Source organism: Talpa europaea (genome assembly GCF_964194135.1).
Source record: "Talpa europaea genome assembly, chromosome: 12".
In the NCBI taxonomy this organism is placed as follows: Eukaryota; Metazoa; Chordata; class Mammalia; order Eulipotyphla; family Talpidae; genus Talpa; species Talpa europaea.
In genome coordinates this window covers 84,524,733-84,539,298 of record NC_140079.1, presented here as the reverse complement: position 1 = coordinate 84,539,298, position 14,566 = coordinate 84,524,733, and the positions used below count along the sequence as shown (strand labels likewise).

Here is a 14,566-nt window from a genome sequence, read left to right as displayed (position 1 = left end):
TTAACTGGAGTCACACTGTTCCAGGCCATCTTCCTGGTGTGTGTGCATATATAGATAAATTTGATGCGTGTATAGATTAGATCATATGAAGTCACCTCTGAAGATAAAAAAAGATTAAAAAAAAGATTTATTTTTGTTTATGCATACAAGAACTGGGGTGTAGGCCAGAGTACAGGGGAAGGGGGTGAGAGGATCTACCAGAGACAGAGTGGGGAGCAGAACAGGTGGATCTACTGAAATACACTGCTGAGGGGAGCAGCAGGTGAGACAGGAGAGGTCTGCTGCACCATGTGGGTCAGCTCCCTGGCCAGGGATCGAACTCAGGCCGCAGTGGTTGGTGATAGCTTGATAGTGCTGAGACTTTAACCCCTAGACCACCAGGGAGGCCCATGTAGCCTTTTTTTAAAATGTATATCCTGATTCCTTAAGGGTAACCTGCACAGCAGATATACTTTTAGATTTAGCACAAAAATGACTTAAGTAGCATCATCATCATTTCAACCATGAGAATATGCTCAAGCCTTACTGTAGATTAAATATGTTCTCTATGTGGATTATTCAGGTATTAAGTAAACCAATATGGAAAAATGAGAAAAAGAGGCAATCCATGTAAAATTAATGCTGTATATGAAATGCACACTATGTATTTTATACCAAATTTGTCACCAAGTTGCTTCTTAGCGCCCTGATTGCTCTCTTGTCCGCCCCTGATATCACAGCAAGATCTTTTTTTTCACTCTTCACCTGCAGAAGGGGTTGGTTCCCATCATCATATACAAAGTTGCTGGAAGAAAATGCAAAGGAGATTGTGAGTGTGCCCAAGCCAAGGTAGGATTTGCCTGTGGCCCAGATTCCCCAGGGACTGAAATCTCACCTTTGACATAGTGTTCTCAGGAGTGCCAGAATTCTATCTAGTGTGTAGCAAAAATACCCTCAGATCTTGCAGTGAGTGCTACACACAGGGGTTTCCTTTGTGATTTCTGTTGTCCACAGGCTTTACATACTGACTGTTGGAAAGAGGCAAGACCCAGACCCCTGCCCCTCACCCCTCCCTCAGCCCTCTGGAGCCCTCACTATCTCACACCACTTACTGGGCTAAATCCAAGGCATGGTTTCCATCTAGATCTTACTTAGCAGCCTCTAACACTCTTCTTCTGAAGTCTTCTCTTGCCTTGGCTTCTTTACACTCTATCTTCCTTCTCCTTCACCAGCAGCCCTTCTCAGTCTCTTTTGGGGCCTCTCCTGCCCAATACTTAAACACAGGTTTTCCATAGGATCCCTCCTCACTCCTTTTCCCTTTTCCATACTCCCTGGGCCATCTTGCCCTCCCAAGTGAGTTGAACTGTGCTGATAGTGCAGTTAGCTCCTCTGTGCCAGTAAACCCCAAATCTGTACTCTAAGTCATCATCTTTATCACTTAGAAATTTTCCAGAAGGCTTTACATTAATCAGTTCATTTGACCCTCACAGCCTTTAGAACTAAAGTGGAGGAAACTGAGGCACAGAAGGATTTAATGACTTGCTCAGGACACACAACTAAAAGTGGGTGAGCCAAGGCCAGAAGCCAGGAGGACCACCTTCCTAGGCTGCAGTGTGACTATATATTGGGCAGTTCTAGTTGGCTATCCCGTGGGACCTCAGGAATGACATGTCCAAACTGAACTCATCCACGGCATTCCTCATGCCAAAGAATCCCTCCTGACCCACCCAACTGTCCTCACAGCCCTTGACCATGACAGACACCTCCCAGGGCCTTCCCTCTGGCTGCTCACTGTCATTTATGTATTCTCAGCCCTAGTGGGATACACCAGCTGCCATTGTGCCAAGAAAGAAAACTAAGCATTTTTAGGATGTTAAGATTGTGCTTGATGCTTTTACTAAGACTTTCCTGTTCTTATTGATCCCCTTGAATGAATCAAAAGCCAGCCCTAATTAAGCTAGTTTTCCTCTCCCTTTGTCCTGTCTTATAAAGAATGTGTTGAATGTACCTTTATAAACCAGCCAAAACAAAAGCGAACAAGAAAGTGAACCAGAAGCCACCTTTCTGCCCTGTGCATGTGTGTGCAGCTCGTGATCTCCTCCTTCCTCACCCTTTTTGATAATTCATCTGTGGCCATTCTCGCCGTCAGATATTTAGGATGTTTGGGATTCCAGTGGCAGGATCTTATCTGACTTGTATTCTCCTGCTTTTGGTTGCCAGCCCTGCGCCTGTGAGAAGCATCAGCACAGTGGACTTATCTGAGAAGAGCAGTGTTGTCATCCCCCCACCAGATTACTTGGAGTGTTTGTCCTCAGAAGCAGCTGCAGATAAGAGAGTAGATGTTTCCAAAAGTACTTCTACCTTTAAACCTCCGGCATCCAAACCAGAAACCACATCTCCTGTGAGTAAAGCTGCAGTGTCATGTCCTGTGTGTCCAGACCCTGCGCGGTGGTCTCTGGAGGTGGGGCTGTTACTCCCACCACCTTCTCCCATTTCCCCTAAATCCCTTCTTCATCAGGTAACCTTTCAACTTCGTAACTCCACTCTGTCTTTTGTTTTTATTTTATCTGGTAAATGATCATTTACACACCGTAAGTCCATGGCTTGCCAAATTTTGTCAGGTTCACGCTCTTCTTACTGTCTGTCCATGACGGCAGATGTTGAGTCACTTAATCACTGTTGTCTGCATTTTCTTCCATTTTCTTATTTCCTGAAGGTTAAAGGTGATAACTTTATCTTTACATCTTCAGAAAATGTTGGCTTTGTACCAAATGTCATATAAATACTACACGTGTACCTTCTCTTTAATCCTTAACATCCCAGTCAGAAATGGAGGATGTAGATGGAAAAGTCACCTCTCATTCCTGCAGTTACTGTGTGTGCTGAGAATCAGGCTCTGGTGAGGGCTCTGGAGACAGGGAGGTGCACACAGTCTGTTCCTGGCTTGGGTGGAATTTACATTCCAGTGATAGGGAGCAGATAATAGGAAATACACAAACATAGCCATGAAAGAAGCTATGCAGAGAACTAAAACAAGGTGAGATGGTAGAGGGAGTGTCAGCGTGGGCAATGGCACAGGTGGGGTTTGCTGGGGAGAGGACGCTGAGATTAGCATTCAGGGTGCTTATGAGGGATGCCCTGTAGTGAGCCTGTGAAAGCAAAAGGAAGGCAGCAGTTGGGCGAGTAGACTTTGGACTGTGGTGCCTCCACCATATCACTGCTGCCAAGAGCCCTGTGCCTGGCACGGCCCTTGGACCTGTCTGGATTGGGGAAGAGGGAGGCCAGCATTTCTATACCCATGTCCAGGGTGAGATCTTCAGCCTGGGAGATTCCTGAGGAGCACTGACAGCCAAGGGCCCTCCACCAGCAGCAGCCCTGCCCCCAAATAGGCCACACGGGCCTGAAGGGGCCTAGGGGCCTATGACAGTGTCTGCAGCAGAGGGCATCTCTGAGAAGGTGGTGTCTAGGTGAGACCCACAACAAGGAGCCCACTGTGCAGAGGTCAAGGGAAACAGCCTCCCAGAGGGAGCAAAGCTGAAACCCCCAGGAGGACACATGCTCAGCAAGCTTAAGGAACAGAGGAGGAAGGGATGGTTTCAGGGTGAGTGGAGTCAAGAGGAGTCTTGCATTTAGATGTTTTCCTTCAATATAGAGTTTACCATAGAGAAGAAGAAAATGATGATGACTTAGCAAGCAAGGAGCACTGCGTCTGGGTGCCGCTGGGCAGGGAGGTCCTGGGAGGTCCCGTCTGATGATATCCTTTGTCTGTGGCAAAGATCACCAGGCAGCAGAGTGGTGCAGAATGTGGAAAAGAAGAGCTGTAGAGCCAGAGTCTTGAAGAGTGAGGACATGAGCCTGTTCCAGGTGGTGCAGGAACAGAAGACAGCCCTTTTTGAGTCTGGCTATGGTTGACAATGAAAGTGTCTGAGTGGGGTTTCTTCAGCAGCATGTTGCTGCTTGGGTTCATAGGGAAAACTAATTAAAAGTTGGGGTTACCAGAGAGATGGTGCTGAAGGGGGGTACTTGAGGGTACCCGTGAGGATGGGGTTGGTGCCCCAGACTCTGGAATCCAAGCTGGGTGGGGAAGCAAGTGGGACATGAAAGGCAAGACAGTGGGAAGGGAGCCGGCAGGTGCACTGGCAGTCCCTGCAAGGTCGCGCGGCTGCTGGAATGCAAAGAATGGGAAGGAACCTGGCGGTCAGGGCCAGAATGTGGAATGGTTGGTTGGACTTTTGGAGGCTGTGCAGCCGAGCTGAGAGCCCAAGGTTGCAGAAGGGCCGACCAGCACCAAAGCCTGCTTACCTTCCTCCCAGAAGCATTGCCCAGGGCGCTGTTGGTATCAACATTTGGTTCACCGATAAGGCCAGGTCACACTCACTGTTTTTTGACTTTCAGATCTCACGTGGTCTTCTCTAGTGTGTTTGGAGGCTTTCTCTCATGGCTGCGCCCCCATCTCCCTACTGCTGGGGACTTTCATTCAGCTATGGGTGATGCACAAGTGATTCTGTCCATTACACGACACGGAAACTCTCCTAAAAACATGCCCTGCATGTTGACATGTGAGCCGCCAGTGGGTTCAGAGCACGCCCGCCTCCTCTCAGGCCGCCTGGGCACATTTGGTCCAGGAAGTGCAAGGTGTTGAAACCTCATTCAAATGTCTCTGGCTTCTCTTCTTAGCTAAGCATATAGCATGATATATTGCTCGCACCTTTATTTTCCAAATTACTTCAAACACCTGACTCCAAAAATTGTCTTCAAAAGAATGACACATGATGACAAAAACTGGAGCTTTCCATTCTGCCAACATGGAGGTAGCAGTAGATAGCAAGAAATTGCTTAGAAGGGTAAAGACATCAAATGCTCTTTCATTAAAGGAATACATTTTAAAAGAATACATTTTAAAAGAATATTCCAACTATTTAGAGATGACCGTAAGGTATTCTAGCAGCAGCATAAAATTTCCTTTGCTTTAAAGAAATCCCCACGTTTACAACTCCATGTCCACAAAGCTCAGACTCGGGCAGGCAGGTACACTGCTCAGGTGTGGCGACCTCTTGATCTATAGTGCCCCCTCTTTTGTTTGATTTTCAACTTCTGGTGACAAAAATCAGATATACATAAAAATATAAAGAACAATCCTGGTCCCTCCACCCCCAACTTGAACAGTTACTGGTTAATTAACCAACCTTGAGTCCTCTCTCCCTTACCCACTCCCAGTCCAGTTTGAAACTAATGCCAGGCTTTTTATCATCTGTAAATATCTAAAAATGTCTCTTTTTTTAAACATAACCACTGTACATCATATCTTTTAAAAATTGACAATACTGAATATCAACTGGTCTCATCAAATTTCTGACTGTCTCAGTAAAAATTTGTTGGCATTGTTGTTGGAATCTGGACCCCAAGCAGTCCATACACTGAGGGGCCAGAATGTCCTCCGGTGTCGTCTTGTATCTACAGGTCACTTGTAACTTATCTGTAGAAGCAGCAGCTTATGGTCCTGCAGGGGTTGCCAGTCTGGGTGGCATCCTCATGTGTCCACCTTCCCTCACTGCTTCTGGCCTTGTCAGCGTCTATGCTGTTGCTTTGTTTGCGGCTTGTTTGCTGGGGCATTTCCTCACTGGCAGAGGCTAGTACGGCAGGAGGCACAGGCGCTCGCCCTCTTCTTGTGATGTGGCAGCCCTGCCAGCTGAGGAAGCAAGCACTGCCAGTGCACCCTGAGGTTGGCACCGCCCTGGTGATAGCCAGGCTCCCCCTCTGTGTCTTGTGGGCCAGAGGCTTTTGGAAAAGTCTTTCATTTTCACAGCCTTTAGTTTTTTGGTTTCCTATATAAGAACATTGAAAGGTCCCAAGTAGCTAATGAAATTGTCTTCCTATGTGGGTTCCAATGGTGATTTCAGTTGTCAGTGATTTTGCAAATGTTAAAATAAGGAATGTTGATTAATACCATTCTTAATTATTAGAATCTTCCCCCCAAAGGCATGTTTAGCAACTCAAACAGGCATGGAGTCGATAGCTACAGTGAGGTCGCGTTGTAACCGGGTGACATCATTGTAACTAACGCTCGACAGCACCGGGCTGCTGTCACCACCTACACTTCTCTTTTAAACACTGTCAGACATGCGAAGAGGTCCATGGGCCAGGGTGAGACCTCCTCATTGGGGTTCATCTGCTGAGCGCCTGCGAGCATCAGCAGAAGCATCTTGGGGGCAAACGTTTGAACCAGGTTCTGAAGGAGGAACTCCATTGGATCACAGCTTCCAGCCAAGCGTCCTGGGAACGGCGGTGGCTGAGTGTGGGGTCTGGGGCAGCAGTCGGAGAAGAGGGGAGACAGACAAGCCAGAGTAAAGCACGCCGACCGAGCCAGGGTGTCTGGGCCGCCTATGTCTCCCCTCCTCCTGGGTGGTATCCAGGAGGAAAGGATGGGGGAGCCCCCTGTTCCTTGGAGATGGGGAGGGTGACAGGAGTGATTTAGGGAATTGACAGAGCTGGTGACTAACTGGTGTGGCCTCCAGGGATAAACTACTGGTCTGCCTTAACTCTGGAGCTGGCCTGGTTTACTTGTGTTTGCATATTTTGGTGCCTTTTTTTGAGGGAAGGGGGTGGTAATCCGTCTAATTTTGAGCTCCAGATCGCTAACATGTCAACATTAAATAGGAAAAACATTTTATTTGAAATTATGTTACACTTTTAACTACTGTTGAAAATTTTGTTTTAGAGGTTCTGAGTAATTAAAAACAAATAGGCAAGTATAACTCATCCACTAAGCGTGATCAGATCCATGAAAGACAGACTTACTTTTGGGTTTTTAAAGCACCTACAGTTTAAGAGACTCCCCCCATTTTCACTTTTGATTTAAATAGATTATGATTTACATAAAAAAACAAAAGTCTTTCATGGGGGTATTTATGTATTTTGTGATTTGATTACCTTTAAACATAGAAAGGGATGGCTTCATGGTGAAAATTTTGTTTAAAGTTTTACAAACAATCAATTGATAAATTGTTCCCACTCTTGAGATAGATGTAAAGGTGAACATTTGAATTAACATTTATCAATTCCCACCCAGTCTAAAAATGTATATTTTAGTATTTTTCACCTTGAATGTTGGTGTTTGCTAGCTAAGCCTGGACCCATGCTGAGAGAAGGTTGCCTCTGCAAGCTAAAGTACAGTCACAGCTCTGGGTTTTGACCCAAGAGCAAAATTCAAGTTTGGTGAGAGTCCCTTGGTAAAAATTTAAACTTCTAACCGTAACACTTTATTTAAAATACTTCCTTTTAAAATAACACTTTTTCCTCTATAGAGAAATAAACCAGGGAATTTTTATTTTGATAGAAAATTTGGAAAACAAAATACAAGAAAATTTAAATTATAAGTTCACTTCCAAGGAAACTACTGTTAACATTTCATTATCTGTCCTTTGAGAGCCATATAATAGGTAAATGTATTTAAATATGTGGAGACTTTATCCTCCCTCCCAGCACCCACACCCTGTGGACCAGAGATCTTCTATCTCCTTAGACCTCAGTGCGGCCTGCCGGCTGCCTGGGCTGACGAGCTGCAATTCCGCACTGGCCCTCCCAACCCACCCCCCTCCTCACGTGCTTCCCTGGTATGGGCCTAGTTTTCTAATCTCACAGGAGGCGCTGGGTGTGGGACTTTGTGAGATAGAGAAAAGAGGAAGCACAGGAAGATGAGAATTGTGAAGCACATTCTGAAAGCCCAGTTGGCAGCATCTGGGTATTGCCATGGGAACTCTCAACTGATAAGACAGACACCCTCCCTCAAATGGCACTGATAGATTGCTATATTCCTGATCTGGAGGATAATGGAAAAAATGCTAGTTAATGAGTCACAAAAAAAAAATTTCATTGGCTTTTAAAAATCATATTTTAGAGCTTCTACTGGCCACGGTTTCAAGGGCTTCAGAAGTCACCCTCATCAGCCTTTTCCTTATCTATAGAACAATAAAGGGCACGTCACCTTGGAATGAAGAAGGGTCATGAGCCCAGGCGCAAGGTGCTTCCCAGATGTGCAGGAAGATTAAATGACTGGTTTAGATTCCATTTCCATCACTAACACTGAAGTAGTATTTCAAGATCCTGTGCGAACTGCAACTCAGTCACCAGCATACTCCCCCGCCTCTCCCCCCATGCCTCCCCTGCTGGCCCTATCCTGTCAGACAGGCTGCCACCTTTCTTCACGCCAAGTCCACTCAGGAGTCCTGAGGTCACAGCTGTGAAGCGGGCAGGCCTACAGCAGGCAAGCCAGGAGATCCAGCACTACCCAGAGACACGGCCCTGGAAGGGGGACTGCCTGGTTACCTCCCACAGCAGCAGCAGGAGAGGCACAGGATCTAACCGTGTGTCGGGGTGCGGGGGGTGCAGGGGGAGGTGAGAAGTGCTTTAGCAAAAGAAACTAGAAACTAGAGAATATACATTTCTGACCAAAATGGCCCAGATCTACGCTGCCACAACCAGCTGATCACTTGAGGAGTAGACGGTGTAGCTGAGGACCTGGGGTTTTATATTTTGTTCTTCTTCAGTTTTAATTAATTTTAATTTAAAAATAGTCATGTGTATCTAGTGGCTGTCATAATGGACAGTGAGGTATCGATCATAGAACACAGAACAAGATTCCATTTCAAATCTTGATCCAGAATGTGCCCAGTGCCCTTGAGGGTTGAGGACGGTCCTGGAATGTTGTGTCTCAAAAGTTCTTAGGCCTGACCAGACAGTTTGTTTCTTAAACTAAAATCCCACTGACGATGTTGGAGGAGAGTAGGTTCAATCTCAGCCAAACGCTGGGATCTGTGGGACCTGGCAAAGCGTCCTCATGCATGCTTTGACTCACAGCCATCTCTGTGATGGGGAGTGACCGCCCATGGCCACCAGTCACAGAGTCACACAGCTCAGGTGTGCTAAGCACCCAATCCTAGGAAAGTCCCTCCTCGGCAGAATGTTCCTGAACCCACTAACTGTTAAGTTTCCTTTGCTGCTCTGAGCTGTGGCATCTCAAAGCATCTTCCATGAGACTCTTCTCCCTCAGGGGAGCGGCCGCTGGGACTGGGCTGGAGGGCCTGCCCAGGTGGTCACTTTGTTCTCTGCAGTAATCGCAACTGGGCTTTAAACAATCAGATAGTAGCTGAGTTTCTTAAAACTACTGAAAAACTAAATCTCTAACTTTCATGTCAAAGGGCGTTTGCTGGCCTGTCACAGCTACAAGGGCTCCCCTCATGCATCTGCTCCCCCCTCCACAAACCTGGCTTCTTGGTTTCGGAAAAGAGCCCTGTGACCCTGAGCAGTTGGCTTTCCACTTTCTGGAATTCAGTGTCCCCATTTTAAGAATAAAGGGGCTGAACTAGGCTAGAGGTTGTGGCTTGAGAGATAAGTCCAGAGCTAAGACACTTAAGACAAGCATCAGGACGGCTTGGTAACAGAAATGGCTTCCCCTCCAGGCTCAGAGGGAAGCAGCAGGTGAGAAAGAGCAGGTGCCAAAGACACCCTCGGGCCCACCTCCCATCTCATCCTGTGCCTGCTCTCTGCAGGTGGGCTGCACTTCATGGGGTTGCAGGCAGATAGCGGAAGGTCCCCACTTCGCACTCAACAGGACCCTGCCTCACCCTGACGAGGGACCTGACGAGGTCCCTTGCTCATCTCAGTGTCCACCTGCAGCAGGGAAAGGGGTTGTGCTGGGCAATCTCAGCTAACCAGAGCCGCCCTTAAGCTGGGAACAAGTAGTCCCCTTCAAGCACACGGACATGTGGTGGACACCACAGCGTAGCCAGGGACAGGAGCAGGGATGGACGCGGCATGGCAGGCGGCAAACGCCCACTAGAAGCCGACCTGGATTTTTGGATAATCTGAGGGAAAATTCATGAGCTGTGCCCCACTCTGCTTGCATTCCTGCTGGTCTTGCTGTCCAGTCCCTTCACTGCCCTTATTGTGTGGTGGGCAGCCCGGTGCACCCTAGTGACATGCCCGGCTGGCCGGCATCTGGCTTTGTGCTTGATGACACTCCCCACCCGCGCCCCCTCTTCGCATACACTTGGGTCAGCACCGTGTACACGGCTGCCAAGAGGGCACACGGGATGTGCAGCTGTGTTGTGCTCATGCCTAGAGACCATGCTGCTTGCCGGACCAGAGGCAGCAGCCCAGAGTGCCTGGGTGCCCAGGTGTGGAGCCTGAGAAGCTTAAGACAGGGCAGTACTACTGACCAGAGCAAGGCCCAGGGCGAGTGGAAGGTTTTGTTTTTTCCATTGACTGACTGTGGGGCCTTGAGCAGTGCAGCTCACAGACATGTTCTGAGCACATGCAGAGGCCCTGTGCTCCGGGGGCAGCCCACAGAGGCAGTGGGCTGTGGTTCTGGTTTCCAGATGGACAAGAGAAGGAGACAGGAGCTTTGTCCCCAAGGAGCGGCAGGGACCAGTGCTTCCAGGGGAAAAATGTGGACCAGTAGGCTGGGGACTGAACCCGGGGAGCCTGGTATGGCACGAGGTGCCTTTTCCAGGAACAGTTGCCCTTCCTCCTGACTGCAGCAGGAGGCAGCGTCAGGGCACACTGTGGCACCCCCAGCCTCGAGGGTGGGGTGGGTTGGGCTTTCTGCTCCAGGCCTCGCTCTGAGCACTTGCAGTGACAGCCATCCCGGATGTGTTTTATATCATATTAGCCCTTAATCGTCATTTATATGGATGTTACAGCAGAAATGACTTGGGCTGAGACCTGCGAGTTTAGCCCACTGTGCCCTGCAGGAAGAAATCAGGCTGTGACCATTGAAAGTCCACCTGGGACGCTAAGCTGGGCAGGTGCCTCAGGGATGAAAAGTAGACACTTGATTTGGGGGTTGAACGCCCCTGGACACAGGCTGGTGAGACTGCCCCTGGAGCAGTGGCTCGCTGAGACCGGCCTGCTGGCCTGGGGCTCATGGGACAGAAGGGGCCCGGCTGAAGTTGGCCTGGCTCCCCCGGCCCCTTTCTGCCTTAGGTAGATCCGAGAGCCCAAAGGAGCCCTGGTCTGGGCTTCAGCCACAGGCGGGCACGGAGTGCGAGCAGCTCTGCTGGGGCAGGGCTAGAGGGAGCCCCGAGCCCAGGGCAGCCTGGACAGCATTCAGGACAACAGGGCCTGGGCCGGTGGCCTGTTGGTCAGACAGTGTCACACTGCCCTCTCCTGGGCGGCTCTGAGTAAGCCTGCAAGCTGGCGCCAGTGATTTCTCAACAGCCAGAGCAGATACAAAGCAGATCCTTTTTTTTTTTTTTTTTTTTTAAATCTTTATTTTTCTCACAGTAGCTTTCTCCTCTCAGGTGCGGTCACTAAGGAGAGGGAAAAATCAAGTTATCACACTTCCAGACTTCACATTGTAAAGCCATACTAATTAAAACAGATTCTTAAAGCCTGCAAAGCTTTTTGGAAATAAGAGGGCACTGCCCCCTGGCCACACGGGGAGATGCTGGTCCCTGGGAGCTGGAGGCCAGGCTCTGTGAAGGCTCCATCTTCTCTCCTCCTTCGGGGAACTTCCCGCAGGCTCTCTGGCTGCCGCCGTCACCCCTCTATGCGTGTCAATCTCCAACAAGGGTTCATTTTTATTGTCTTTTCCTGGTATCCTTTAGGACTAGGTTTCCAAAATGCAAACCATAGTTTTGTACCAAAAAGGCGTGGGGAGGAGCGGCAGCATCTATATCCCCACTGAGGCTGAGCCCTTCTGGCTGGGGGCATCTACTCCATGGCGCTCTGGTGTTCAGCACCATCTGCTTTGGAGACAGCCCTGTTCACGGCGCGCACCAGCCAGCGCCACATTCCCTGAGGTGGCCGCGGCATGTCCAGCACATGGAAGGGTCCCTCGCTGTATTTTTTTTACACTCCAGGCAGGTTTTGGGTTTTTTTTTTTTTTTTTTTTTTTTTTTTTTTTTTTTACAGCTGTCATGTCATGAATTCTTAAGAAATGGGCTCCAGCTCCTGCCCAGGTGCTTCTCTAGGGGGAGCAGGCTGGCACTTCAGTTGAACCCAAGCACTTTCTCTGCGGCTTCCTTTTCTGCTCATTTTCCTTCACACTTTTCACACATGCTGTCTCTGCTCTTCGAGTGCTTGATATGCTCAATGCAGACATGGATTCTCCTGGCAAGACTCTGACCCTTTACTCTTTTACAACTGCATGCTGGGTCACCCCACACTCTTCCAGGTTTGCCATGGTAACTATAAAGGGCGTTCCTTTGTGACAGTGCCCTGGATGTCCAGCATCACCTTTCTTGGAGATCCGCATGCATGTGGCCAAAGGAAAAAGCCATGTTTTCTAAAAAGCCTGGAAGACATGCAGCGGGTGCCTGACCGCTTCCCTGTGTGGAGGCAAATTACATAATTTTGGCAAATTACAGAGGATGGTTCTGGCCAAAAGGCTGTCTTTTAGGCTTTCCTGCCCCTATTCTTCCAGCTGAATGTAGGTAACCCAGAGGGTCTCCAATGAATTACGACTCCAGGGCACTTCTACACATGCCAGGCTTTCAACAGTCCCATGTTTTAGATGTCCTTTCCTTCAGGGCTTATTTAAAATGTCCCAATTTTAGGACCCTTCCTTAAACCTCATCTTTATCTTCCTCACAGAATGAAGCAAATGGGATCGCAAAGCCTCCTTTCCTCAGGTACGTGGCCCCTTGTCCATAAAGCCCTGCCCTGCCAGTTGAGTGACCTGTAGCATTCCCAGGATGTTGTCCCTTCGTGCTCAGCCCAGGATACCCATCCTGAGAAAGATCTTGGGCCTGTGGGGTCAGGAAAATGTGGCCACCTTGTTGCCATCACCTCCAGGGAGAAAGGCCTGGAGGGCCAGCCCAGAATCCAACAGGACCCCAAGGTGGGTCTCCTGGTCAGCTGCTGCCTTTGACAACTTAATCCAGACCCTGGGCTCTCCCCTAAAACCCCCTCCTAATAAGAGTTAAAGAGAGGTGGGCTTCCTGTGTCAAAAACATTTAAAACTTTGGATCCTGCTTTCATGGGCGGCTTGGGGAGAAGTGCCAGAACAAAAACCCGCTTTCAGAAAATGCCATCCACAACTTACAAGCAGTGGAAGGTGGTCAGAAATTTTACAGAGCAAGAACAATAGTTATTAGCAGTTGTAAAACCTCATTCCTACTTTGTAGTATTTCTGCACATTTTATCCCCTCTCACAGTGGAGAAAACCCCTTCGCTACTGTGAAACTCCGGCCAACGGTGACAAACGATCGATCGGCACCGATCATTCGATGAGGCGGCGGCGGTGGAATTCTTCTGGCTCCTCTAATGTTAAGTTCTCACTTGCAAAATGATAGGTATATATTGTTATGTGCTCTAACTGCTGTAAAGCTTCACCAGCGGGTGCCTGATTTTAAATGTATTCTATTTGAGCAAATCAATGCATTTTCTCAATTCGATGTAGCTGGATTTATGCATTTGTCTGGAAAAAGATAGTTTAGAATCTACTCAATCATTTAAAATCTTTTCTTCCCAGGCTGTTCAAAAAACAGTAAATTTTGCTCCAGTCCTCACTGTATCATTTTTTTAAATATTCTGATTATTTTTTTTAATAGCCAGGATAAGGGCTAGCCCATGCTTTCAGGCTGGCTTTCTGCACCTGGTCAGTTTTCCAAAGCATGTGCTCATAAGTAGCATTATGTTTCTCTAAAGAAAATAGTGTAAATTTGCATATGAGCATGCAGGTCATAATTTTAAGCAATATAAATTATAAGAGTATTGTATGAAATTTAACTTAAAATTTTTTAAATCTGTTTAATCAGATGTAGAGCTACCCCAGATGGGAAAAATCGCAACTTTTCTGCAACCTAGACATAGCTGTAGAGTGGTAAGACATTTTGCCTATTCCTGTTACCACCATGAAATTTAGTACTTGAATAATTCCTGAGAGCTACTGAACGTGGCAGTTATGAGTTACCAAATAGGCTGAGAAGATCCCGGGTCATGCCCACGTGGGCGGGCTCACAGGGCCGCCCCCTTGGATCCGAGGCACTAACGTGTGGAAGCCCGAGGTGTTCTCGGTAAGCTAGCTGACCAAAACTGCCTCCATCACGAATTGACTCGAAACTTCTCGGGATCCAAATTTGCCCTTCTGAGGCAGATCCTGAGCTGCAAGCAGCACTTACGAAGCCAGCAGGACGCTGTGGGCTGGGTCCAGTCTGCATTCCAGCTGAGACCGAGCATCACACACTTGGAGTCCGGCTTCTGTGGAGGGAACCAGCGCCTGGCTGGATCTGTCTCTGGCGATCAGGGACTAGATCTTATTCTGGAGGCGTGGAGATGGTAAATAAAATTCACAGCCAGGCCCCTCACTGTGTGGGCAGGAGCAGGTTCTTTGTTCTAGCTTCTTTATGCTACGAGTTTGAACTTGGTCCAGGTCAAATGCAGGTAAATCAGGGTGAGGATTTATTCCCCTCCAGGACACTCCAGAGATTGATCCAGTCAGAATAGAAAACAGACTAAGTGGTGCACTGGTCTCCTCACCGTCTAAGAGCAGGTGACCAGATGCGCAATGGGAAGGAGTGCAGGGCAGGGTTTAGAAGTGTGTTCATGAGGGCAACTGGGTGGGGCCCCTAGAGCCTGCTCTTCG

General features: G+C 48.3%; 1 protein-coding gene across 1 annotated transcript in view; it reads left to right on the top strand.

Annotated features, from left to right (window-relative positions):
• Positions 1-13,212, top strand: part of BAIAP2L1 (BAR/IMD domain containing adaptor protein 2 like 1) — a gene marked incomplete at its 3' end in the record, with an annotated part of 79,721 nt that extends 66,509 nt beyond the window's left edge. The window contains exons 11-14 of the mRNA XM_084250511.1: positions 751-828; positions 2,200-2,380; positions 12,574-12,611; positions 13,137-13,212. Of these exons, the coding sequence (XP_084106637.1) occupies positions 751-828; positions 2,200-2,380; positions 12,574-12,611; positions 13,137-13,212 (373 nt within the window). The remainder of the gene's footprint in view (positions 1-750; positions 829-2,199; positions 2,381-12,573; positions 12,612-13,136) is intronic.
• Positions 13,213-14,566: the final 1,354 nt, after the last annotated feature.